Source organism: Pollicipes pollicipes, unplaced genomic scaffold (genome assembly GCF_011947565.3).
Source record: "Pollicipes pollicipes isolate AB1234 unplaced genomic scaffold, Ppol_2.1 Scaffold_4295;HRSCAF=5057_pilon_pilon_pilon, whole genome shotgun sequence".
In the NCBI taxonomy this organism is placed as follows: domain Eukaryota; kingdom Metazoa; phylum Arthropoda; class Thecostraca; order Pollicipedomorpha; family Pollicipedidae; genus Pollicipes; species Pollicipes pollicipes.
This window is the reverse complement of record NW_023596461.1, coordinates 11,206,504-11,232,496: the sequence shown is the minus strand read 5'-3', so window position 1 is coordinate 11,232,496 and position 25,993 is coordinate 11,206,504. Positions and strand designations below refer to the sequence as shown.

The 25,993-nt window shown below is 59.3% G+C and overlaps 1 protein-coding gene across 1 annotated transcript; it reads right to left on the bottom strand.

The window, feature by feature from the left end:
- Positions 1-1,523: 1,523 nt before the first annotated feature.
- On the bottom strand, positions 1,524-16,548 carry LOC119097147 (RING finger protein 207). Its single transcript, XM_037220208.1, has 15 exons — positions 16,464-16,548; positions 11,995-12,124; positions 11,518-11,618; positions 10,438-10,586; positions 9,434-9,540; positions 8,891-9,052; positions 7,870-8,042; positions 6,333-6,524; positions 5,742-5,817; positions 5,535-5,651; positions 4,786-4,908; positions 4,163-4,296; positions 2,019-2,415; positions 1,684-1,973; positions 1,524-1,605 (listed from the first exon to the last, which is right to left on the bottom strand). The coding sequence occupies exons 2-15, from the start codon at positions 12,091-12,093 to the stop codon at positions 1,524-1,526; spliced, it is 2,202 nt and encodes a 733-aa protein (XP_037076103.1). The 5' UTR covers positions 12,094-12,124; positions 16,464-16,548.
- Positions 16,549-25,993: the final 9,445 nt, after the last annotated feature.

The following is a 25,993-nucleotide window of genomic DNA, read 5'->3' as shown; positions in this document are numbered from 1 at the left end:
GGGCAGCTGGACCGTGACCTGCCGGCGCCCGCCCCTCCCTCAACCTGGCACCGATCATACAGACACGACGGCGCGGACCGAGCGGCGGCGCTGGAGCTGACGGCCCCGCTGGAGCTGACGACGGGCCGAGCCGGCCTCAGCGCCGCCTGGACGCCGAAGCGGAGCGGACTTGACCAGCGGGCGCAAGGCCGACGGCGGGCCACAGCCGCGGTTCCCGGCCCCGCGCCGTCGGTGGCGGCGGATGGTGACGCACATCTGCCCAGCCCGCCCCGGGCCGGGTCACAGCACGGAGGGGAGTTCCAAACGGACTGGCCTGATTGTCGTCGGCGATCTGAGGGACGAGCGCGGCGGGTACGCTGCAGTGTACGGGCTCGATCTGGCAGACCAGCGCCGCTCCGCGAGGCAGCGCTGGCTGGCAGCCGGGCCCGCGGCGCGGTAGCCGCTGCATCGGCGAAAATGAGTCGCGACGGCGGCCCACGCCCGGCCCGAGCACGGCCAGCCAGCGCAACTCACTGGAGCCGAGCTGGACCAGCGAGCGGCTCCGACGCCTCATGGTCACGCGCGCCGCTCGCTCCTCGATGTGGTCACGGTCAACACCAGTCCCCGCTCTAGCTGCAGGCGCACGGACCAGAGGTGGCTCCTAGCGATAACTCCCCCCAGCAGCTAGCCAGCCCAGGTCTGGCCACAAGAGGCAACTCCTTCCTGGCCAGTAGGGTCGGTACATCACCTGGGCTCGGACACGCTCCCAACTTACGCGTAGTCGCACCGCAGCACAACACGGCTCAGAGCGTCCACAGAAGCCGCTCCAGCACGCAGTCCGGTCACGCGTCCATGCAGGTACTCCACTACAACGAGAACGTGAGAGAAAACTGGCGGCGCCACGCACCGGCCCGGCCGCCACTCACAAAGACAGCAACAGGGGCAGAAGAGCAACGATCAGAAATACCCTGTGAAGACATCGGCGCGAGAGGACGGCCCTCCGGTGGGGGTCGCCCTCAGGCTGGTCGGTGGGCTCCGCGCGACCGAGCTGGCGCGCCACATTGTACTAGAAGTCACTACAAGTAGGTGAGCAGGATGGCGCGGGGACCCACGTAAGCTTCCGCCGGTCCTCCTGGGCCGGTGGTGACCCCGCCTGGGCGGGGCGTAGCGGCAGACCAGCGCGCTCCACGCTCGGCCTCAGTGCGGCCCACCATCGGGTCTTGGAGAGAACTTGGCAGATAAATGCTGAAACTGTCCGGCCGCCCGGAAGGCTGGCCGCCTAGTGTCGCCCTGGCGTGGTCAGGGGTGCCGCAGCGGCGACTGGCCGTCGCCGCCGGGCCTCAGTGGAGGGTACTGGGAGCGCCGAGTCGTGCCGGCCGGCGGCGGCGGGACAGCCGCGGCCAGGCGCCGGCCCGGCCGCCTCAGTGGGGCTCTGGCCGCCGAGATTCGCCGTCGCCCGCCTCAGCGCGCGGCACGGAGGCCGGCCGCCGGCCGGGCCGCCGCGCCGCGCGCGGGCTGGAGAGGACGAACTCGGCGCAGAACCATCACTTCTTGCGCCGCCGCGAGGTGCGCGACTCCTGCACGGCCGCCACGATCGTCTTGACCGTCTCCTCGTGGCCCTCAAAGCTGTCGGCGCGGTGGACGGCGCCGTCGGCGGCCAGCAGCGCGCGGCCGCGGCCCCGGCCGGCCGCCGCGCCGTCGCACTCGTCGGCCGACTTCTGGCGGCGCATGACCGGCCCGCGCCGCGCGCGCCGCGACGCCTTGGACTCGGAGTCGGAGTAGGCGTGTCGGCGCTCGTCGTCGGTCGGCGAGCTGTTGTCGCAGGCGTCGTCGCGCGAGCGCGGCTTGGGCCGCGAGCGCCGGAAGAGTCGGCGCTCGGTCGACAGCGCGCCACCGCGCACCTCGCTCACGCGGCCCGAGATCTTGATCGCCTTGTCCTGGCCGCTCGAGTCGCGCGACACCTTGGCCACCGTGAAGCGGCCAAACTTGCAGACCTGCTCGCCGGTGACGCGGCGCGGCGCGCGCTCGCGGCCGCGCGCGCGCTGCGCCGACTTCTCGATGCCGGTGATGACCTGCTCGACGGTGCGGTCCAGGGCGGAGTCGATGCTGGTGAAACCGGACGGGTGGGACGCGCCCTCGGACGGGTGCGAGTCGATGCTGGTGATGGAGCCGGCGCTGTAGTCGGTGTTGACCTCGCGCGGCGAGATGGGCGTCAGCACGGGCGCCTTGCGGCGCGGCCAGCTGGCGCTGGCCCGCCAGTCGCTCTGCTCGTGCGTGCTGGCGGCCATCGGCGGGCCGTCGCCGCGGCTCGACCACGTCAGCTTGGGCACCATGCGTCGCTCGCGCTCCATCAGGCCTTCGTCGTCACTGCGCCAGCGTTCCTCGGAGCGGTCGCGCCACTGGCGGCGCGGCGAGAGCTCGCGCCAGCGCTCCTCGCTGCGCTCGCGGCCGCGGCGCACCGCCTCGCGCAGCTGGGTCATCACGCCGCGCTGCGCCTCGCCGCCGGCCGGCTCGCGGCGCGCGGCCGCCGGCGGCGCCGCCCCGCGGCCGGCCGCGCGGACGCCGTCTGCAGCGGCTGCCGACAGAGGGCACACGGTGTACGGACGCGGCGGCTCCGGCGGCGCTGCGGCGACGCGCGCGGTACAGCTGCGCCGAGCCGCGGAAGGAGACAGCGGCCGGCCATGGTCATACGCGGCCGCTCGATCGACCTGGCACGGCGCGGCGACATCCGAAGTTGCCACGCTCTGTTAGGCCTGTCAGTCCGGACTGGAGTCTGAGCTTCTGGGTCTGGACACTTGTCCACCACACATGCCGAGCCAGACACACAACACACGACATAACAGCCTCGCACCACACGCACCGGTCCCCGTGCCGTTTCAGTTCGACAGTTTTAGGGACACCCTCGATGTCTACTGAACGTCTAGGGGTTGGCGGGACGACCAAGGAGCTGCACTATGCGACATATAGCGCCCGGACCAGTGAGAACATACCGTTGACTCGATGCCGCAATGTCTTAGTTAGTTGGATGCATTACACGGTCAGCTTGCTCACGTCGGTGAGCGATCTTCGCTGAGCACTCGCCGGCGTGCTGCGTCGAGTGCCGGCGGTCCGGCCATGCCACACAAACATTCCACCGCGAGAAGCCAACACTTTATTGTCAAGCAACGGACACCGAACGAGGCACGCCCCATCACGGCGACATCCAGTTTGTAGCCGGGCCCGGCGCGGCGGCGCGGGGCGCGCGCCCGGCGCCGGGCCGGGCGCCACTACCGGCGCGTGCCGAGCATGCCGCCGAGTCTACCGAGGCGCGGCCGGGCGATCGGCCGGGCCGCGGGCCGGCCGGGCTCGGCGGCCGCGGCGCCCGGTCACGCGTCCGGCGGCCGGCCGGCGCCGGCCGACCCGCCGCGCCCACCTTGCATGTGCCAGAGCGGCTCGGCGCCCGGCTTGGCCGGCGGCGGCTCGTCCGGCCGCAGCCCCGGCGGCGGCTGGCCGGGCAGCGAGTCGACCCGCGGCGGCAACCTCCGGCCTGCCGGCGCGGCGCCCCGGTCACGCCGGCGACTGTGCTGGACAGGCGGGCGCGCGCGGGGCCGCACGCCACTGCGCGAGACGCCCGGAGCCGCACAGCACCGGGCTTAAGCATGGGTGTCGTGTGCGGGCGAGACTTTGACTGGAGACGGACATTGGCGACACCGCCGACCCTTTCCACAGCAGTGTCTGTGATTCAACGCTTACGACGCGGAAACAATTACGCCGCTGCGTTTCCATTTTCCCAATCAAACTGTGAAACGCCTTACGGATATGCCCTCACACAAGAACACCAGGTAAAAACCGGCCAGGTATCCCCAAAACTGGCCGGGTATTGACAGCTCAAAGCTTTATCATCACACGCCTTCCACACGTCACCGGCACGCCATGTGTAACCCACAGGTCAGCGACCGGCGTCATCCCCTTACCACAGCTTCGCTTCACGACCCATGAAATTCCAGTCCTATAATATGAGTCATACTGACAGTTCACGACAGAATGGCAAGCCGTAACAATCCAGGAAGAGAGCGTCCCTGGCCAGCTACCAGACGGGCCTCGCTCCCCCCCCCCCCCCCCCCCCCAGCCATCCTCTGCTCCCCTGCATTATTCGGTCCCCCCCCCCCCGTTACCCCGGATCAGGCGACGAGCCGGGCCCCACCTCTGCTTCTTGCCGGCGCCGCTGGAGTGCGAGTTGGTGAGCGGGTCGCAGGAGGAGGGCCGCTCGCACGTCTGCTGCTTGATGGCGATTGTGAAGCGGTTCAGGTCGGCGCGCAGCTGCTGCAGGTCACACACCTGGCCGGAGCGAGCGCCACACCCGGTCAGCGGCGTACCCTCAGACAGCCGACCACCGACCGGGTAACATACAACATAACACGACGTTCATCACGCACGCGCATGCGCGCACGCACACACACAACCACACACACGCACATACAAATAACCATGGTCTGCTGACTTTCAGTGACAGCTGTGCAAGGAACCAAACGATTCGACGCAGTCACACGTGGCTGAAACCGGGACGAAACCAATCCCGGGCACGCGCACGGCAGGCCACATGTCGCTGGAGCGTGGTTTGTCCGCCCTCGACTTGTCTGCGCCGGGACCGGGACCGGGACCGGGACCGGGACCGGGACCGGGACCGGGGCCGAGGCCGGGGCCGGGACCGGGGTCGAGGCCGGGACCGGGACCGGGACCGGGACCGGGACCGGGACCGGGGCCGGGGCCGGGGCCGGGGCCGGGACCGGAGCCGGAGCCGCGGCGCAGGCGGCGTCAGGCCTTTACCTGGGCCGAGAACACGTCGCGCTCCATCTGCAGGCGCGTGTTGACCTCGTCCCAGCGGTGCTGCAGCCGGAGGCGCGCCTCCTCCACCTCGCAGGCCAGCGACACGATGTCGCCGTCCACCACCTGGCGCGCCGACGTGGTCACGGACATGGTCACGGACCCGGGCCGCACAGCGCACCCGGCCGGCGCGCGACCAGAGCCGCCGGCGGGGGGCCAGCGGACAGGGGACGCCACCGCGACAGTGGCAGCGTTTGCCGCCTGTCAGTTCACCAACATGGCGATGATCGGTGCCAGCTTACGGCCGGACTTTTCCGGGGTACCGTCACCGTTCGGATGCTACCGCACAAAACGGGAAATTGGTTTTGTCACCTCATTTGTTACGCATTTGAGTCTTATCATGCGAGTGGGGATCATTCAAATCTTTGTGACGGGCCTGCATGACATGGTCTGCATGGTCTCCATGACATCACTGCAGCGATGACATGGGACAGTTTTGCTCTTTTCGTTCGCCACTAGACTGGAAAGCAATATTCAATGGTGCTACTTCATCAAGTAACCTCTCTACCCCATCCTGATCCGCCTAAGTTCACCTTACCATTAACATTTCTAGCAAATCATTCGACCCACTCCAGCGGGCCCAGCCGCAGCGGTCGTCGTTGGATTTCTCCTCCGGGGAGGTGGCGGGAACAACGCACTCCCGCCGGCTGCTGATGCCGGCGGCGGCGGCAGCGGCGGCACGGCCGCCTCACCTGGCACGCGACCTCAGCGCGGTCGGGCGACATCTCGCGCAGCTGCCGGTAGCGGGCCGTGATCTCCTGGAGGCGCGTCTCGATGGCGCGGCAGTGGTCGGCGAACGGGCCGCTCGACTCGAGCAGGCGCAGCCGGTTGGCGGTGTGCGCGCGCCGCGGCGCCACCGGCAGCAGCCGACCGCCCGGCTCGGGCGTGGCGGCCGCCGCCGGGCACAGCAGCGGGTCCAGCGCCTGGTACACCTCGCGCCGGTAGTTGGTCTTCACCTGGCTCGTCTGGCTCGGCCTGCCCGGCGGCGCGGCCACAGGGGGACGTTGGCAACGGCGGGCGGATCACCATGTCAGTCTCACAGCATCCAGCGACCAGATAGCGTGACGTCATCCATGCAGTCTTATTTGCACCGAGCTTCCTCAACTTGCAAATGCATTCAGCTTGTAATGTCCTGGTCGCGCACGTAAATAAACAGCCGCTGATTTGAGGACGAGAGCGAATTATGCCCGGTTCATTTCGAAAACAGATCCACCCTGACCTCGCTGGCTGGGCGCAGCAGACCCAGTAGATCTCAGCTGCTGCTGCTGCCACGAGCCATTGGCTGACCCAAGCTATCACCAGACCCCAGCTATCAGCTGACCACCTGACCACCTGAGCCGAGCCGTCAGCTGAACATCTGACCCGAGCTGCCAGCTGACTACCTGATCCGAGCTGTCAGCTGATCACCTGATCCGAGTTGTCAGCTGACCCATCTGACCCAAGCTGTCAGGCAATCCATGTGACCCGAGCTCTCAGCTGGGCATACTGACCTGAGCGGCACGCCGATGTGAGCGATGTCCGAGAGCCGGGCCATCAGCGAGTAGCTGAGGTCCAGGAACTCGGTCTTGTTCGCCGAGTGCGTGAAGGTGGTGCACATGCTGAGGTGCACGTGCAGCACGGGCAGCAGGGCGCACAGGTCACACAGCTGCTGCTGGAAGGTGGACGTCTTCTGCGTGTACTGCCTGCGGCGACGGCGGCGCCGGGTCAGCGCCGGCCAGCCCGGGGACACGGGGAGTCGGCGCCGGCCGCCGGTCCGCGGCAGCACACCAGCCCGGCGCCGGCCGACGGCGCGGCAGCGGTGGCGTCGCACCAGAGCGCCGCAATCCCACGCGGGAGAACGGGGCTCGGTCGGACCATACGCGCCTCACTGCCATCGAGCGTCAGCGCACGCAAAAGCGTTCCAAATGGCAGCAACGGCAAATCTATCACAGACCCTGGCTAACCATGATACAAACGACAGCCAGCGGACGAACAGATCAGCAGAAGCGGCGGACAGACGATGTGGAGCTCTCCTACAGTTGCCGCAGCAGCGCTGGTGCGATGTATTCGGGAGTAGCGGGTCGCAGCCAGGCATCACAACACGATGGCAAAAAGCCCGGAAAATAACACAACAATGCCGCGCAGAATGCATGAAACACATGCACAGTATGACGGAAGCTTATTCTCTGACCGCAGTCTATGCTTACACAGCAGCCAAAGGAATCAGGCGACAAACAGCAACTGGGTACGAAAAACACGGCAGGTAGAGCCAGAAGTGAAGCAAATGCGTTCAAACAACGCGGCGCATCCACCGGCACAAGCCAGGCCATCCGAGCAGCGTTGGTAATGCATTTAAACACGATCTCAATGAAAGCTCACTTTATCCGGGTTTTACAAGCCGACGATGTAACAGCGCAAAAAAGAAGGAAATGGAAGCTCTTCAAAGAGCAAAGAGCAACATCAAAGAGCTCCACAAAACCTGCCTAACAAAATAAACGGTTTGTAAAAACTTCACGTCAACAAGTCCAGTTGCGCAAAAGTCACAATGCAGTGTGGAGGACATGCTCACAAGATGAACGCAAAAACAACTGAAGTGCTTCAGTCAGGGAACATAACTCAGATGCTGATGAAAGCTGGCCAGGTAAACGAAAACAAGATCATGGCAGCATGGACCAACACGGAAAGAAAACAAAGCAGGCGTTCCACTTAACTCGGCCTACTAAACGCCAACTACACAGTGCACAGGCATCTTCATGCAGGTCGCTGTTGGCATCAGACAAAAGACCAGTCAATCGCGGGAACACACTGAACCGCGCCAAAGATAACATGTTAGCACATGAAAGCGAACCAAGCTAAGATTCCAAAGACAAACGTAACAACGGGAGGCCAGAGCCTGGGTGCCGTTCCACCGCGCCACGCACGAAGCTCCAACACAGGCCTAACACGAGAGCAGCACGGCGCCGGCACATTCGTCTGGCTCGCCACCGGCGCACGGCGGGGCATGCTGAGGAGACGGCGGCGGAGGGCGGCGCGCCGGCCGCCGCGTACCCCTCGACATCGGCCAGCAGCCGCTCCTGCAGCTGGCTGACGGTCTCGTGCAGCTGGCGGCAGAACGTGGCGACGGCCGTCTTCTCGGCCTCCATGTTGTGGCGCACCTCGTCCAGCAGCGCCCGGTACAAGATGATGCCGTCCCGCACCGAGTTCTGCAGCTCGCGGATACTCTGGGTACGGACACACACGCGCCCATGCCGGGTGATGCCGGAACGTGTTCGGACTGTGTACCGAGCTCTGTAGCTTGGGGATACCCTGGGCACGGACGCACACCCGCCCACAGCAGGTGATGTTGGCCCGCGCACCGAGTTCTACAATTCGGGAATACTCTGGGTACGGACACACACACGCCCATACCCGGTGCTGTCGGACCGTGTTCGGACCTTGTACAAGTTCTGCAGCTCGCGGATACTCTGGGCACGAACACACACCCGCCCACAGCAGGTGGTGTCGGACCCAATACAGAGTTCTGCAGCTTGCAGATACTCTGGGCACGGACACACACGCGCCCGTACCGGGTGATGTCGGACCGTGTACCGAGTTCTGCAGCTCGCAGGTACTCAGGCCACGAACACACGGGCTGGCCCAGGATGGCGCTGTACCTCATCGCGTTCTGCAGCCCACGTGTGCCCTCTTGACAGACACAACTCGCTGACACTTTGTCCCCGTACACCCCACAATATTGATTACGTCCTTCAGACACGGACAGCTTGTTAGCATTATTCAAGGCGCTGCTCATCAATGCCGTTGAAACGTCAGCTGGGAGGCCACGGAACATGAGCGGTACATCAATGCGAGCTGAGCCGATCAGCAGAGCCGAGTTGACACCATCCATCATCTGCACAGCAACTTGTTAACATACGTACTCATTCATGCTACAAACGACCTATGCCCATTTGCGACTTTGTCTGCAATCAGCTCACCCGGACCTCGGTCCGCAGCGCGCAGTTCAGCTCAGGGGACAGGGTGGCCCCGGCTCAGGCCCAGTCCCCGGGTCCGGGCGGCGCGCTCTACCCACCACCACGGTCCGCTCCAGACGGCGCACGCTGTCCGAGTAGGCCGTGTCCAGGTCGACGCAGTGCAGCTTGGACTCGGCGCTGTACTCGCGGAAGCAGTTGATGCAGAGCAGCTCCTTCTTGTCCGTGCTGAACATGATGTGGGGCTCGTTGTGCACCGCACACTGCGGCCAACGGCGCCACCATCGCGGACGTCAACGACCGGCCGACATACAAGACACCGGCACGCCTCAGCTGCTGCAGCGGTACACCGTTGCGACCTTGAGATCAGCGGACAGGGCCGTGTGGCCGTGAATCATGCCGCAGCCTCGGCACGAGGGGAACAGGTGCACGACGGCCTTTGTAGCGTTCAGACGGCCCCGATAGCACCAGTCACTATGCATTCACAGAGGCATACCGGACGACGAGACCACTGGGTCCAAACGCCACTGCACATGCACAGATTCGCGTGGGCGCTACGGTGCCGGACGGCAGCGCTCTCTGGCGGGCGACGGCGGCGTCGCTGGCGACGGGGCCGAGCCTCGGAGCCGGGTGCGGCCGCTCACCTGCTTGCAGGCCTTGCGCAGTCGCTCCGACAGCGTCATAACCTCGTGCATGGAGAACATCTTGGCGCGGTGCGTCTCGTTCTTGCAGCGCTCACACAGCGCCTGGCCTGGAGCGGTGGGCGGCAGAGACAGTCAGCCGAGCACGGCACCGCCCGCTACCCGGGCATATATATATATATATATATATATATATATATATATATATATATATATATATATATATATATAGCCGAATAACTAGGCACGGTAGTGAGGGAGCAGGGCTGGAGAAAGTCGGTAGGAAGCTGCGCACTGTTGGACATATTCAGCAACGGCACTTTTTTTTGCACATTCGGGAAATTACTTCGCCACGGCCTATTGACGCCGGCTATAGCGTGTGTCTGGGTGGGGGGCGCCATAAGCGGCACCAATCACCGACAGATCGGTCCGCTCCACCCGGCCATTCAGCGGTGGCTGCAGCAGCGGCCGCAGCTGGCCCCCACCACGGGCCACGAGTGCGCTGACCGCGCGCCGCGCGCCACCAGTACCCGGGCGTGGCTGGCACACCGGCCGCCGGCCATGCCGGGGTGGACTGCGCGAGGCGGCCACGGCGGAGGGCGGCAGCAGCTCGGCACCTCCTCGCGCCACTGGGCGGTACACGATGACCACCGGGCCAGCTGGGGACCGCCACTTCCATATGGATACAAGACAGGTGTAACCAGCCCCCATCTTCTGTTTATCATCTATCTGAGGCGAGTCTCGCCCACATTATTTCCGCTAACTTGTCTCGCAAACCAAAAATGCAAAAAAGTTCAAAAGGACTCAACGACATCACTTGGGCCTTAGCCCAACGGGCCCAATACTCGTCCAAAGTAATTCACCCATCCTGTTTGTCAACGAACGTGCCATGATCGCTCTATTGCACAGCCCCTGCAATCGTTTTCGTTCGTGCTGAAACCGGTTTTGATCTCATCAGCGACGAAGCCGAAAGCAAGCTTGGCATTACAAGAGTGGCGATGCCGTACCGCAGGTGTTGCAGAAGAACATGCTGATATTCTCGGTGGTCTCGCAGTTGGCGCAGGGCGTGCGCGCCTCGGTGGAGAACTCGACCAGGAAGCGGAGCAGCACGTCAGCCGGCGGCAAGCTGTTGCCGTCCTTCAGCACCGTCGTCTTACTGCGGCAGGTCGGGCCGGCAGCGCGGCGTCAAAGGCGGCCGCGCGAGGCCCGGCCGCGCTCGGGCCGGCGGGCTGGCTGACCAGGCGGCCGCGCGGGGCCCGGCCGCGCTCGGACCGGCGGGCTGGCTGACCAGGCGGCCGCGCGGGGCCCGGCCGCGCTCGGACCGGCGGGCTGGCTGACCAGGCGGCCGCGCGGGGCCCGGCCGCGCTCGGACCGGCGGGCTGGCTGACCAGGCGGCCGCGCGGGGCCCGGCCGCGCTCGGACCGGCGGACTGGCTGACCAGGCGGCCGGGGCGCCGATCGACAGCCGCAGCCAGCCCGTGCGGGTCAGACCAGGCCAGACGCCGCACCACAGGCAGCGGGTCACGCCCCGGGCAGCGGGTCACGTCCCGGGCAGCGGGTCACGTCCCGGGCAGCGGGTCACATCCCAGGCAGCGGGTCATACCCTAGGCACCGGGTCACGCCCCGGGCAGCGGGTCATGCCCCAGGCAGCGGGTCATACCCCAGGCAGCGGGTAATACCCCGGGCAGCGGGCCACGCCCCGGGCAGCGGGTCCTGGCACGGCTGGTCACTTCCGTCGTTCGTCGTATTCGACTGAGCACAGGTGGTGCCGGCCGCAGGGTTGAGTGTTGACTCAGGTGAGGACAAAGGGACTGCGGGCGGTGATTCACCCAGCAGGCGGTCGACGCCGTGCGGTTCGGCTGCCGACGACGGGATAAGGGCTGCTGGCCGGGGCGGGGCCGGGGCCGGGGCCGGGGCCAGGGCCGGGGCCGGGGCCGGGGCCGGGCCGGGGCCGGGGCCGGGGCCGGGGCCGGGGCCGGGGCCGGGGCCGGGGCCGGGGCCGGGGCCGGGGCCGGGGCCGGGGCCGGGGCCGGGGCCGGGGCCGGGGCCGGGGCCGGGGCCGGGGCCGGGGCCGGGGCCGGGACTCACCTGCAGATGGTGCAGCTCAGCCGTCCGTCCACCACACGCACCCGCAAACACTTGGCGCAGAACGAGTGAAAACACACCAGCAGGCACGGTTCGTCGTACACCTGTCGATGGTGTCGGACGGGGCAGTCAGCTGCGCAGCGACACACACACAGCGACCGCTCAAGACTTCTACGCTCCTTAACGCGGATCATGACGCAGTGCCTCCATCACAAAATGTCTACCTCACCACGAAAATGTTCGCGGTGCGACCCATACATAACCCACTGCTACCACCTTCCAGTTCCCTCGTTAGAATCGGCATGGCACACTGCGACCGTCGATAACACAGCAGGCACACATGGCTGCAATGCTGCTGACCACGGCAGCTGCACAAGCCATGCTCGCAATCAGAGCACAGCCGTGGGTGGGCGGCGTCGGGCCGGCCGACCGGCACTGGCACCGGCACGGACGGCGTGGCGGATCGCCGTCGCCTCTCACCTGGTTACACAGCGGGCAGAGCAGCGGGTTACGGCACAGCTCGTCCACCGAGCTCGGCAGCAGATCGTCCATGCTGGAGGACAGGATGCCGCCGGCCATGGCAGCACCAGTGACGTCACACAGCGCGCCGCTGCGACACACGCCAGGTTAGCGGCAGGGCCACCATCTGTCAACACCTTGCGCGACAATGCAGACACCCCCGCGTCAACACCGAGATGGGCTAGTTTTGATGCCGCTGTTACGCTCGCGAGAGTCCGACGAATACGACCACACCGACCAGCCAGAGGTTTCCAGTGGTTCGGTGGACTGAGCGCCGGGTTCCACCGCCCACCAAGTCGCCATTTCGTATAGCGCATGCCACGGCGGGTTAGTGCCCGCTTAACTACTTCTGTTGCCAGGTGACGCACAACGATGCCACCTCGGGCTAGTTGATTTAGCCGCGGTCCACGGACAGTGGTGTGACGCAGCACCGCCCCGGAGTCCGCCGCCGCCACCTGCTCAGCGCCCTAGCACGTACCACCAACACCTGGTTTGCCTAAGCCCCGGATGTACTACCGGAGGCACCTGCTTTGCGACCAGCCGAGGAAATCTGCCCCCCCCCCCCCCCCCTTCAGGAATGCCAAAGTGGTGCCGTCTTGTTATCACGTCACCTGCTTCACGACGTGTTCCACGAATGCCGGTGGGACCCCCGGCCAATGGCACGAGCGTACACGGGCGCACGGCCGCGGGCGTGCTCGTGACGAGCGAGGCTCGCTTGGACGGCGATACAGTGCTCAAGTTGAGCGGCACGTGCCAGACCGGCCCCAGCCGTCACGATTTCGGAGGCTCATATCTTAACAAGCACTGATCGCAGTTTCATAGCTCCCAGCGAAAAGAAGCACGATTTTGTAAAGCTTATGGTGTGCATCCTTAAAGACGCCTGCATGCAAGCTGCTGGACCGGGCGTGACATTCATGAGACATTACAGGCTAAAACGCATTTAACATGCTCCATGCAATCAACATGGAAAACGTAAAGTATGCTTATTGTGAAAAAGCTGTTCCACAAATGTCACAACCGAGCTAAAACCTCTCCAAACTGGCTCCTGGCAAACTGGCTAAAACTGACTCCACGACGATATGAGACCAATAATCTTGGGTAAACCGGGACCACGCGATGGCAGTGGCAAATTGAGGCGGTTTGTGCAGCCTGTCACACGCCCTCGAGCAACGTCCACGACTCAGCCCGCTGCTGGACGTTTTCAGGGACAGGTGTCAGATCTCGGCAAGAAGAACAGACCAACTCGCGAAGCCGACTGCATGGCGCAAGCAAATGTTCCGTACACAAATCGCGGGGTAACCTCAATACCACCCGGACCACAGGCGCCCCAGTAAGAGACCGGGAAGCTGTAATGTGACACTTTCCAAAACCGGCCTCCAATACAACACGTGTGCCCTACATCGGGGGATAATGGGACATGATAGCAACACAGGTGCATGGTTCAGCGCATGGTGACCAACATTCACGCATATTATTTGCCAGATCACAATATTTGGAGCACAGCCCATACACGGTAAGGGCAATCAGTTTCAGACCTTCGTCTTCTCTGGCTGCTGAGATATGGCAAATCGATAAAATGCTCAGAGAGCTACCGATCCATGGTTTGTCTTCGAGCGCTCGTGACCGACCGCACGCATCCACTCACAGTTATGCAAACACCATTATCGGCCCTCCCCTGCGTCAAACTGCGCAGGTCTCTCGCGCAGCGGAGCCGATACCCGAGACCAGCCTCCGGTCACGGAGCGAGCCTTTCTCGAAATAAGAAAACTTTATGTTTCTGTGTAATTATGTCGTGGTAGCAACATCTCATATTATCAGATTGCAGGAATACCATATCTGGCAAAACATCCTGCCTGCAGGCACCTTCAAACTTGGACATTATACATCTCACAAAATCGCTCTCAGAGCAAAAATCCTACAGAATCACCCTTCCTGTCACTAAAGACCAGCATATCTTATGTGTCTGTGTGCCTGAAAATCACGGCTGTTCACTCCAGGCATCATTGCCAATCTGTGGCACATAATCACAGATGGTAGGCAAATACAAAAAAAAAACAAAGCAAGGCTTAATGCCTATGTTATGACTAACATCTGCAAATAATGAAGCCAATCCATTTCAAACAAACAAAATCAGAAAATTCATTCTAAGTGTATCAACACTGTGATTAAAGTATTTCAAAAATACCATTATGGATGAATATTGGCCACATTGCATTGGAACCACATGCTCTTCATGGCTATATATCTTGCTGTATGCATCTTGCACTTGACACCAAATAAAAGCCCACACATAATGATTTCTGGGCCCTGACAAACATACTTAAGTGTCCCTGTTGTTACTAAGGGTTGGACAACATTAAATTGGCCACATGACAACAGGTATGAAGTACACTTGTTTACACCATAAAGTTGAAGTCAAATTCACATGTATTCTGCCTGCCAAGATCTGAGAATGATTATGAAAAACACCATAAACAGGTGGGTCAATGGATGCCATGCATGCTCTTGATCTGCTGCACTAAGGGTTCAATAAATCAGAAGTGTTGCAAAAGCTGGCACCTGCTGCTAAATGGTACACAACAATTTTGTGCTCCTAACTGTACCCAAGAAAAATGGTAGTTACTGCAATTATTTAGAGCTGCAGGTATATCCTATCTGAGCTTGTTCATAAGCCTTATGTTCATCCCAATTTTAGCCTCTGCTCAAATTGAAACATATTTGAATGTTCTATGGCAACAATTGTTCATGCAAAGAGACCATGTGAGTTCTACTGAAGACCAAACATCCCACCCAATTATTAAAGACATTAAAAACATTTTTCACTAACAGTTTGAAAGCCTTTGCACTCTACAACTTAGACAAAAGTAAGCACCCCAGCCTAACAGCTGCTTCAGTGAAATGACTGATCCTCTTCCCCATCAAACTGTGCTTGCCTTTGCCAGCCTAGATACTGGATGAGGTTCTAAAGGCCATTGATTCTAAAATTGATCAGGTTTGTGAGAGGTCATTTTGTTGACAATGGTGGTGGGGAAGAAATGCATAAAAGTAAAGTTTACCATTTCTTTATATATGAATAGAATCAGTGAGCACCATTATAACATGCATCAGTTTTACATCCACATAAGGACAATTAATTTATCAGTTCTTCGGCTCAGTTCTAGCCTGGAAATTAAGGGCAGATATTGATAAAAGAGAAGACCATAGAGAACAATACTGATACTGCTGGCCTTCCTTTTAAGGTCACAGCAATGGGCCGAGGTTCCAACAGGTCCAACTGTTGTTCACTATATTGTCATACCTACCACTCCAGTTATCCCCAATGTCAGTTTGCTGTTACAGATACATGCAATGTGCTAAGACCCTTGCTAGGCCACTGATGGCAGATTACCAGTACTAAAAAAACCTTGAAAGCTACAGGTTTTCCAGCTAACAACATAATATCATCCTGAAACCCTATCTGTAATTCTGGTTAAGAGAATGTACTCCTGTTAATGACTATCTTCCAACACTAAGCCTTAAACACATGCAGCTCTCAGAAATGAAGGCAACACACTGGATGTGAGTGATGGCTCAGAAATATAAAAGCCCTACCTTTACCAAAAAGCTTTCTGCACATGGAAACTAAGCATGAAGGAAAGCATCAAAATTAGCCATAGGATGTTGGCACAGCCTGATCTGGTGGCCTCTTACTATATTGACATGCATCATATCCTGATAAATGCTTAAAACTTGTGACATCCCATGTATGATAACCATGACCTTAAGAAATGATCACAGAACACCCAATTTTAATGAACAGAACAAAGCCATTATTACGGCAAATCCACTTACGAGTTGCACAAAGGTTGAGGGCAAGTCTGCCAAGAAATTCATCCATTGCAGAGGATACCAGCAGGACATTGATGAGCTAAACATCATGTTAGCAAGTGCCTATCTCAGGCCAGACCAGGTTGTGCTGGATTTTGAAAATTAGCTTGCAGAAAACAAAAATTTTCGGAGTGTGTTTGCTGAAAAGTATGTGCTATTACAGTTAATAGAGACATCAGCAGTCTAAGCTCTGAATTTGGTTGTGACAGCACTCCAAACTGTGGGTTCATGTATTCATGGTGAATATGCACTGAATTTATTGCCTTCATGTTGCTGCAGTAATAGGCATGTTCTTCACGCCGTAGTGTATTTTTTCAATCTGGGCAGCAAGCACAATGTTTAATGCTGCTTATGTCAAAACATGCATGTTACTATATCAGCTGTTTGAACCCAGAATAGCACCAATGTCCATACGTCTAAAATGTCTGCAAAAAAATGTTGCATGGGTAGATGTATGGGTTCACGAACTTAAGACAACTCAGTGCAGGTTTCGGTAGCGCAATAGCATATGCACTAACAAGTGGACGTGCAATATACGTCTATAGTATTCGCATAGAGCTTACCTCACTCCCCTTGGTCTCTTATCGTTCCCAACTATCCAATTTTCCCAGGCATTCCAGAGAATACAACCGCAAAATCATGGAAACACAAAATTTCCGAAAATACAATACTAGCGCAGCAGACGCGTTTCCCACTCGGTGGAATAACATCACTTTTGGAAAAGCAATGAGTTTTTCGGACGATAAGTATTTTGTTCGCAAGCTCCCCTAAAATATCAATTTGTTCAACAGATAGTGAGAAAAGCTCGACTGCCTTTTAAAGATACGTAATCAATGAAATATTTGTAACCTTTTCTTTCTATACCAAAACATGCTATACTAAAATGAAAGAAATTGTCAGTTTGCACTTTTTAATGCCACAGTTAAAGAAAGTCTGCAGTGATGCAATATGCAGCCGCGAAAAATATGGAAAATGTTTCTAGATATATGAACAACAGCAAATTATATCTCACAAGATTTAGTCCTTGATACTTTGGCATTGGCAAGGTCTATCCTGCCGCAAATGAGACACACAGTGGCGCGATTTCTACAAATGTGTGGACAGTATGGTGTGCGATATCGGAATTGATGACGTCATTGCTCATTTTCATATCTACACAAGCCCGTCCAAGAAGAAGACTTGACGTAACTCACAGGCGGCTTTCCAGCATATGCAACCAAACCGTTTGCTGGAGCGTGCCCAGGGTACTCAATCATAAAAATCCGTCCTGTCCCTGCTGGGGGCACGGTGCCGCGTTTGCTGGTGTTTGCTGTGCAGCCAGCTTGTTCCGGTGGCAAGAAAGTGGAAAGTCTGATACAGGCCTATGTTACTTAGCTGCTGTTGGGTTCACAGCTGTCCAATCCGTTTTTGGATGGCTGTCCCGCGAACATAAACTTAACTTTTCCTTGTACCTACTTCAACGTTTCCGTCTGGTCCCGTGGGCTTTTTGTACCAATTGTTCGATCACTGGAGTCCTGTCCACGGCTCTGTCCCTGAAACTTATCAACCCACATAAGGAGATATGTACCTACCTGGGTACATATCCATCCATCTCTGCTGATCTGTACCACATCCACCAGGTGACATGTCATCCTCATGCACTGCTGAAACATCATCTTAATGCTGTATAACAAATATGCAAGCTTGTGAAAATAGCTGAAAGTTGCTGTAAAATAAGCACAGTTCTTGAAATTATAGCACATCTGTAAATGTATGGAGTTCTTACAATTCAAAAGGGTTGAGTAACTTTAGTCTGACACCACATGCTTTTTTCAAATGCATGCCGTAAAATGTGATGTCATCTTTGCAGATGGGTTAGAGTGAGATACTGCCAGCATTGGGGTCATAACTGCTAGCTATTATATCCTTTCTGACCATTCCTGAATATCCAGCTTCACAAAGTCATTTTCTGTGATCCCTTGCAAGTGTCCTTTATGTTTATGTCATCATTATCCTTTTTGTATGCCCTACTATGAACCATTTTTTAAGACAGGTATCTTAGAAGAACATCACATGGAGCACAGCATGGAAAGGTAAGAAACATCTTGATGGAATGCTGGTGTATTTAGCATGCTGAGTTGTCATCATTTAAAGGTGCTGGTAGAATGGTGGTTAAGCTGGTTGTCTGGGTGACCAGAAGTACAAGTGCTGATTCTTTTTTCTACATGTCCTTGCTGGTGTGTGAGTCAGGTGTCACTGTATAGCATTAGCAGCTTAATGCCTTGTAAAGCCTGAATGGCACTATGTCATCATTTGTGTGTTATGCTAGAAATGTGTAGCCCTTGTGTCTGTTAATGGACCTATTACATTCTTAGTTACTATTTTGACAGCATAGTTATCAGAAATTTCCTGGTTTCCTTCTTTATTATTATTATTGTTATGCTGACTTTTTGAAATGGCCAAATGCAACTCTTAAGATTTTATTATGTGGTCATTCTAGATAATTATTTGTATTAGTATCTTCTGATAATTATGCAGTATGTTTGTTTCAATAATCAGGCTGCTTTGTGTGTGGGATGTATATATATTTGTGCCTTTTGTGCAGCATAACCAAAGGGGAATCATGCACCTACAAACCAATTTTGTATTCCTCTTAATTGTTTTTTGTAAGATACCATGTATTAACAGGCAAATGAATAACACATGAATTGATATGTTCTCAGCTGATTTTGATCCTTCAGTTATTACATAAAATGTACAGTTGCATGCTCATTTGTTTACTATGGATAAAATTATCTGTGACAATTTATACCCTGTGCTTGTATTAAGTATAGTTTTAGTTATTGACCATATGGTGAATTATTGGTAAGGCATTATTTGCATTGATCCACTATGCATCAAAAAATAATTTTACAAATGTTGACAGCAGTATTTCTGTATTCTAGTGTGTAGTTGACCAGTGTTCTTGTCATATTGCATAGAACAAAAACAAAAAATTCTTTGGAACCAAAAATGTTTCCTCCTAAGAGTGAAAATGAAATAGTTTAACAGGAATGTTTGAGAATTATTCCTTGAGTTCTACAGGATTGCTTTCTATATTCATTTGTTAAGTACATGCATGCTAGTCATCATCCACATATTTCACCCATACAGGATATTATGGTTTATGAATATATAAATGCAGAACTAGAAGCAAAACCACAGTGTAGAATTTTGTGATATAAATGGTTGATGTGCAACTTAAGGGATAAGTGCTGTACTGTTGGTGGCTCAATATGACATTTAAGTATTTTCAAGTTATTGAAAATACTTGAAGACCATTATTTTGGGATATTGTAATAAAGTCATAATGATGCATTTTTAATGGCCATAGGATTGCTGCATCATGTGGTGTTTCTGTTGATTGTCTCGGTTTTGGCAACCCAGATTTAAAATTAACCAGATAACATGAGATAAACCCAGAAAACAGTGCTTAAGCTTGCATTGCAATGCAGCCAACAAACTTAAACTGTTAAAGCACTGTAGCACACATTGTAACACATTTCAGCCTCAGGGCATGATCTGTTTGCCATCTTGTGCACCATGGTAAGAACATAAAGCTTTAAAGCATAAGTCTGAAAATTGGGGGGTGGGGGGGGGGGAGGTGGGTGGGAGGAGGCAATGGTGTCCAGCAGTTTTGTGTTCCCCCAAGACAGCAATGATCCTACTTTTTCCATGGTTTGGACTCAGTGGCAACCCTAAATGACCACCTCCCTCTTCATGAAAAGTTAACATTGCTATTATGAACCTTGGCTAGACAGAAACAACCAAAAATGTGCATGGACCCCCAGCTTAAGACGACATGCAGTGCTCCTTAACAGAGTTGCTGCCTTTGGACCAACCAAAATAATGCTATGCATGAGCAAGGCTCACATCAAATATGGTCGCAGTATGGCCTCCTTCCTCCTCAACATGTGGAAGATTGATGTCTTAGACAGAAGGCATAAATGATGCAAAGGAGGTAACCAGTTTTGGGCGGAGCCAAGAGGGCTGCTTAGCCCTGGGGTCAACCGCACTGTCACGGTTGACCGCAGGGCTATGGGGTCAACGGACAGGCTCTGGCACCGTTCGCGCTGTCCTGCACGTGACCAGCCTGTGGGCCGGCCGCGTTGGCCACAGAAGCCGGGTGATGCGTCTTTTGCACGGCAAAGGAGGCGTGCCGTTGTCAGTGGCGATCTCTCCATGCGACTGAAGTCAGAGCTCGACGTTTCTGACAATGTGGATTCGCATGTTGTCAACATTGTGGCGGAGAGAAGAAAGTACGGTTGTATGTAAGGAACGATTCTTTGCTGGTCATCACGCTCTGTCGTCGGCGTTGCTGCTCTGCTCTGCTGCGCGGAGGTTATCAGCGGACACCGCTGCGCTGTCCGCCTGACCTGGTCTGTTCTGATGGCGCGGTATCTGATGCTCAGTTCCGAGACGGGAGACCGCCCCATTTTCCAGGGGCTTGATTCCAAGCACGCCTCATGCGGTGCAGCTTCGCTCCCAAGCGTGTCGGTCGTGGCTGCTCGCCGTTCCAGGATGGGGCGTTTCAGCCACGTCCGCGTCTCCCCCACTGCTTGCGACGGGCGCGCCTGTTAGGATGTGGGCCATTGGCGGGGCGGGGTAAGGGGAAGCCTGCGCCGACCTCCGAGCTGGTGGCCTGGTCTGCCGCCCCTGACACGGCGGCGGCTAGTTTTTACCGGTGGGCGCGGTCGCTGTTGACAGCCCGTGGCGCGGGGCTGCCGGGACGTGTTGGCGAGTCCGCTGTCGGCTGGAGAACGGCGCCGGCCCGGGCCGGGCGGCGCCGACAGCAGCGCTGTCTTCTGCGGAGCTGGCCGCCGCCGGCCTCTCCTGGGGCGCTCGCTCCGCCTCGCATGCCGGCGTCCTGCGCCCGGGCACGGCCTGCCGGGCGTAATTGACGCGCGCCGCGGCATTCCCGGCGCGGGCTGCAGGCGGTGCCGCCGCCGGCGCCGAACCGCGGCGAGGCTGGCGCATTTTTATAGCGGTGCCAGTCGGCAAGTGGGCCCGGTAGCGTAATAGATGCAAACTGTGGGGCAATTTCGCCAGGCGCAGTGGTTTCTCGAGTATGCGGCCAGATAGGGACGGCCGTTGAGAGCCGGGCGCGGCCGGCGGCGGTGGAGGCAGGTGCGGGCCTCCGGCTCGGTTGTGAAGCGACGCCCTGGCGCCGCGCGGCGGCCGAGGTCGCTGCTCTGCCACCCGGCCCGGCCCTGAACGCAGCTTACTGGCGCTGACCGGTCGCTCTCTGTCGCCAAGCTCGCGCCCGGCGTGAGCCGGCCAAAGCAGAGCGCGTCACCGCTTGGTCAGCACTCGCCACAAGCTGACGGCGTTGTTGGCGTGGGAACGGTGGTCGGAGGTGCTCCTGTGCTCCTGGACGACCGGGACTGGCACTGGTCACAAGCATACCGGCTCCATGGCAGACGCGATTGATGCGGGCTCAGGCGGAGCCGGTTGAAGAAAGGAGGGGGGGGGGGGGCGACGATGCTGCCCTCCCCGAGGTCGCGTATGCGCTCTCAGTTCGGCACGCACGGGTCCGTCTTAGTGGGAAATGGCAGGGGAATCCTTTCACGTCAGCACATCGCGAGGCGACTTAAAGTGTGATGTTGGGGTATGCAGACACCCGATAAGCCAGCCGGTTGCGATGTTTCAAGGCGCGTCAGCACGGAGCTCGCGCTCGCCGATGTCGTCAGCCTGTAACACGTGGCATGTCCGAGTGTGACGGTAGGCACGAGGATCTACTTAGTGCATTTCGCTCGCCGGAGGTTATCTGCAGTTTGTCGCGGCCGACATGCATATTTTTCCGGCCACCGTCGCTGCGGATCATCGCCGCCAGGCAACGAGTGCTTGCCAATGCTTCATTTAATTTTGCCCGTCCCGAGAAATGCAAATATCGATGAAAAATGCGGCCGGGCGTCGCGCACAGCTGTTGGGAACGACGGCGGCGGCGGAGCCACCAGGCGGTACCCCGGAGCCGCGTGTCGGGCTCAGCTGTACTGGAGCCGAGAAAACACGCTTGGTCCTGGGAAGAGGTTGTCTGGAGCGGGCGGGGAGGGGGGGGGGGGGGCGGCAGGGCGGCGGGGCTGTAATCGTTCCCGGAGCCGGGCCGCGCCGGTGAAAGGGTTGCGGGTCCGGGGACGGCCGGTGTCCGGCGCAGGGAGGGCGCCGCCGGCCCGGCCCCGTTCGCCGCGCCGTGGCTCGGAATGCCACCGGTCCTGTCGCGGGGCGCTACCGTTAATCGACCGGTGCGACCAAGGGCGGCCGGCCGGTCCCGTCTGACACGGCCGCGCCAGACAGCGCCAGACCGGTGCGGCGGCGCTTCAGCCACGTGGGCCGTCTGCAGACCGGCTCAGTGGCGGGCCCAGTGCGCCTTCAGCCCGTACAAGACCGACACGGATGTTGTGCAAATGGGTTCCCAGTATTGTACAACTGCCACATTTAATGGGGCTCCAAGCGGCTCTTGCCCGCAATCCCTCCTCTTCTGAGTACGTCTGTTCTGGGTCCGGTTTCTGGAGCCGCCGCAACACTAATTCGTGCTAAATATTTAACCCATGTAGCCGCAGTGCCGGAAAAATGACACCGCTAAGGATGACTGCATGAACGGGGTCTTAGTGCGACAGGCCGCTTTTCACCTCGTTACAAGGTTATCGCATCCTAATTCAACACCCTCCCGGATTTTCTACCGCGAGTGCAAGTCTTGAGCTGATTGGACACTAATCTGGCCATAAACCTTGTATTTTTTGTTGTTGTCTCATCCAGCTGCTTTCAACCTGAGCGCCGCGCCTTACATAAATTAGCCCTGTTGAATGCCAGCGCAACGCTTTTTAACTAAGTTTATGACGGTGCTAAATGATATATGGAGAACGATCATGCATGGAGCTGGTGAAAAACGTTGAGGTCGGAGTAGCTGGCTGACTGAGTGTCGGATCGGCGCGCGTGTGGAGGCGCTCCGACGATGTACGTTGTTGGCGCGAAGGTCGCCGTGACGCGTGCCGGCACATCGCGTGGGGCGGTCACCTGATCAAGCATAATGAATCCCGAGAGGAGTTGCCTGGTTTTTCCATTCTTTCCATCCCGCAGTGGTGAGCCCTGAAGGCGGTCATCGTCTTCTGGGTGTTGACCATTGTGCTCCATTTTGGCAAAGCTCTATCATTTCCGCGAGCCTGAGTTGTCAACATCCTCTTACGGTCATGTTTTGTTGGATGCTTTTATCGCAATGTTTTGAATTAATCGTGAACAGTTTTGCCCCGATTTTATCAGCGCAGTGGCGTTTCGGTGGCGTTAACCCTCCATCCCGAGGCCTGTGTCGTGCGTTCGACACCGTTTTGGTGAAAACGCGCGGATTTACAAGCGCCAATGCCATCTAGGGCTCAAACACCACTGGTGCTAACATGTCATCAACGCTGGCGAACTGAACCGTGAGATATCCAAGAACTCGGCTTGAACACAGCGTCTGGCATGCCGTGCAGCACTTCCTGGGCGGCCGCCCACGGAATGGGTCACGTGGTTACGGTGGCAGGCCAGCGGCCCGGCGGCTCCGGTGGCGTGTTTCGGGTCTGGGACAGGCCGGCTCCGGTGGCGTGTGTGGGGTCTGGTACGGGCCGGCGGCTTCGGCGGCTTGTGTCGGGTCTGGGACAGGCCAGCTCCCGTGGCGCGTGTCAGGTCTGAGACGAGCCAGCTCCGATGGCGTGTGTTGGATCTGGGTCTGATACGGGCCGGCTCCGGTGGCGTGTGGCGGGTCTGGCACGGCCCGGCGGCTCCAGTGGTGTGTGTCGGGTTTGGGACGGGCAGGCTGAGGTGGTGTGTGTCGGATCTGGGACGGGCCGGCTCCGGTGGTGTGTGTCGGGTCTGGGACGGGCCGGCTCCGGTGGCGTGTGGCGGGTCTGGCACGGCCCGGCGGCTCCAGTGGTGTGTGTCGGGTCTGGGACAGGCAGGCTGAGGTGGTGTGTGTCGGATCTGGGACGGGCCGGCTCCGGTGGCGTGTGGTGGGTCTGACACGGCCCGGCGGCTCTGGTAGTGTGTGTCAGGTCTGAGACGGGCTGCTCCGATGACGTGTGGCTGGTCTAGCGCGGCCCGGCGGCTCCGGGGTGGCGTGTGGCGGGTCTGAGACCCCCTGTCGGCCCTGGGGCGACCGCCCGCCGCGGCCGACCGACCGGCCTGACCGGCCCGACTAGCCAGGACCGTGACTAGACTGGCCGCCGGCGCCCACCTGCCCTATCAGATGTTTGCACGGCGGGCCGCCCCGCGTTAAACCCCAGCGCGGCACAGGGCGGCCGGCCGGCCGGCGTCCGCCGCCGCCGCGGGCAGGCGGCCTGACCACCCTGTGCCCGGCCGGCCTGAAGGTCGCCGCATTCCTGCGGCCGGCTGATGGCGGTGAGTCATACTACGCGGGCCGACCGGCGTACGGCGGCCTCCAGTCGCTCCCGTGCGCGCCGCCCGGCAGGTGGGGACGGTCCAGGCCTCAGACGCCCCGAGCTCGCGCCCGCCGCGCACCAGCCGTGTGTAGCTGAGGTGCCGCCTGGACTGGCGCGTGTGGAGCCGTGTGACTGGTGCAGGAGAGAGGCCCGTGAGCGCGGACCCGCAGCGCGGCCCAACTGGATCGACGCCGGCCGCCGTCCTTCGATCCCCGGCTGAGCAGCGGCCACGGTGAGCAGCGGCACCGCCGGGCCCTGGCGGCACCGCCCTCGCGACTGCCACGTCGAAATTCTGCGCTTTGCTTGTTTACGTTGGGCCGTCGTGCTCTCTGTGGTCGCGTCAGGTGGCGGTGCGGCGGGTGGTCCGCGGCGGCCGGCCGTCTGGCGCGCCGGTGACACTGGACGCCAGTGACCTGCGGCGCTGTGGACGCTGCGGCCGCCGACACGCGCACCGGGCCAGCCCGGTCTGGCGCCGCGCTCCCCGGAGCGCGGCGTGCTGGGCCGCTCGCTCGAGTCACATCCGTGTTTTCTCTGGAGCTGGGTTATCGGCGGCGATCCGCCGGCTCGAGGGCCGGTGTCAGCACGCCTCGTCACTGGGCCGACGCGCGCCGACGCGTCCGCCAGCCGCGTCAGCCGCACACGCCGACCGCGAGTGGCGCCACACGGTCCGGCATCAGGCACCACTGACGCCGAAGCAGCGGCTTTGTGTGGTGACGAGACTGCCAGGTTTGACTGCGGTGACGTGTCAGCGGGAGCGGCCGCGGCCCGCTGCGGCCCGCGGACCCCGTCACCCAGGGCCATGGTTACGCCCCTCTGCATCTCTGCACGCCGTTCAGTACGTGCACCGCCCGCCCCGGCGCCGCGGCTCGACACGCTGCCAAGCGATGGGGCTCCTCTGTTTGGAGTCCTTCCCGGAGGCGGACGCTGCCTGGACTGAAGCTGCCGTTTTTGTCGCACGGCCGATGGTCCGGCGGCGTTCGGTAGAACGTGGCAGGGTCCGGTGGAATGTGACAGGGTTCGATGGATTGTGACCGGGTTTGGTAGAGCGTGAGCACACGGTGGGCGTCGGCTCTCTCGTGTCGTGTCCGGTGTCCGTTACCGCGGCGAAGGCGCCCTGCTGGACCTGCGGACGGTCCGTCAGCCGGGTCGAGCTCCGTTCGCACGGATTCGTGACCGCGAATCAGTTTCACGGAGTATTCAACCTCACGTCGGACGGTCGGCGGTGTCGCCGGGCTGCCGGAGGAGAGCCGTGGACACGGCCGGCCGTGCGGCGAGCTCGTCCCGAGACGCCGGGCTGGACGGCGCCGGGGCGCAGCCGCCTGCCCCTTCATTCCCGGCACGATCCCTGCCACTGTGTCAGTCGGCCGCGGCGGGTTGTGTCATTGCCAGTCGCCTGGGTGGAACGCGTCTGGAGCGGCCCGCCTGGCCCGACCGCGATGCTGCCACAGGCGATGCGACGTCACGAGTGGCCGCCGGCCGGCCGTACCCCGGCGGCAGCTGGCGCCGTGCGACCCTCGGCGGCGATGACGTGTGCCTGCCGCTCGACCGGCCATCGCAGCTGACGAAACAGCCGCACCGAGGTGTTGCTCAGCACCGCTGCGGCGAGAGCTGCTACTCCGCGGTGTCTGGCGTGGACACACTCGGGGGGACGAGGCGGCTGTAGT